The sequence below is a fragment of the Mandrillus leucophaeus genome, unplaced genomic scaffold (assembly GCF_000951045.1).
Source record: "Mandrillus leucophaeus isolate KB7577 unplaced genomic scaffold, Mleu.le_1.0 Scaffold1293, whole genome shotgun sequence".
NCBI classification, from domain to species: domain Eukaryota; kingdom Metazoa; phylum Chordata; class Mammalia; order Primates; family Cercopithecidae; genus Mandrillus; species Mandrillus leucophaeus.
In genome coordinates this window covers 66073-67481 of record NW_012101247.1, presented here as the reverse complement: position 1 = coordinate 67481, position 1409 = coordinate 66073, and the positions used below count along the sequence as shown (strand labels likewise).

Genomic DNA, 1409 nt, shown 5'->3' with positions numbered 1-1409 from the left:
TGAAATTTTGGGTGAAGATTAGGCAAGTTTATGTAGTTCCAGGTTTTTGAGGTATTTTGGTTAATTTCATGAAACCAGAAGTTTCCTGTTAACTTTAAATTGAGGCATTAATTCGATCTTGATTGTGTTGTAATCTTAAATTCTACTCTAATTATGTCATACATGATAAATCAAATTCATAAAATATATGTGTAAATCTATCTTTTCCTTTGTTTTCTTGCTGTCAGCTATTCCTTCAAACACTGTGGCTTTTTAGAATTAAGACTAAAATGCTGCTTGCATGATGCTGCAATGAGCTCTTCTGTGAGCTCATATTTAGGGAAATAATAATTATAATTTAGCCATAGAGAGTGTTACACAAACCTGTAATAGCTAACTTACATCTAGCTTTAGAATGTGTCGAACTATTCTAACTGCTCTACAGTGGTTCGCCTCTTTAATCTTCCTAATAATCCCCTACAATAGCCACTGTTATTATCTCCACTTCATAAGAGATGAAGTAACTTGCCCAGCTCATGGTTCTTAAACTCTGGTGGTTCAACTTCAGGCTCTCAAATCACATGCATACTCATATGTCAATAATGCTAGTTTTGACATTACACTTTATTCTCACCCTGAGGAAAATTATTTGTGATATTATTTCATGTATTTTGGAAATACTCATGTGATTTACATCTTTCCATTGTATTGTTATAGCTTGCGGTCTTTAGATATGAGCAGCAATGATATTCAATGTCTACCAGGTCCTGCACACTGGAAATCTTTGAACTTAAGGGAACTCTTATTTAGCCATAATCAGATCAGCATCTTGGACTTGGGTGAAAAAGCGTATTTATGGTCTAGAGTAGAGAAACTGCATCTTTCTCACAATAAACTGAAAGAGGTAAGATGTCACTTTTAAAATTATTGCCACTTAAAAAATATACTTTATGATTTGCATCATCACAAATTATCATTTTAAGTGATATTTAGCTTCTAAATACCAATTTCATGAAACTAGAAGCATCCTGTTAACTATAAATTCCTGTCAACTATAAATTCAGATTTCCATTAAATTCAAAAATAAGAACAACTACTAATGGTGTGTCACTTAATTTAATTTCTATTCTCACACTGACAATTTAAAAAAATCTGCTTTTGAAAATATTTAAAAGTAGTAGCTGTAATATTTCCACTAAACAATAAAACAATATACAATACTTATCAGAACCTTTTAATCTGAAAGCTAAACAGCTAGATATAAATTTGTCTACCCAACATTTGTACAAAGTAAAAATTATTAGAATATTCATTTCAAATTATGTGTGATGTTATCATATAACATATTATAGATTAACTCAAGTTACTCTTAACTGTTACTTAACTATGACAAAAAAACTTAGAATGCTTTACTAATACACAGTTCTTTA

At 30.4% G+C, this 1409-nt stretch overlaps 1 protein-coding gene across 1 annotated transcript in view; it reads left to right on the top strand.

Moving 5' to 3' along the window:
• LOC105533890 (leucine-rich repeat serine/threonine-protein kinase 2) overlaps positions 1-1409 on the top strand; it is a gene marked incomplete at its 3' end in the record, with an annotated part of 159019 nt that overhangs the window by 91840 nt on the left and 65770 nt on the right. The window contains exon 27 of the mRNA XM_011972478.1: positions 697-883. Coding sequence (XP_011827868.1) covers positions 697-883 — 187 coding nt within the window. The remainder of the gene's footprint in view (positions 1-696; positions 884-1409) is intronic.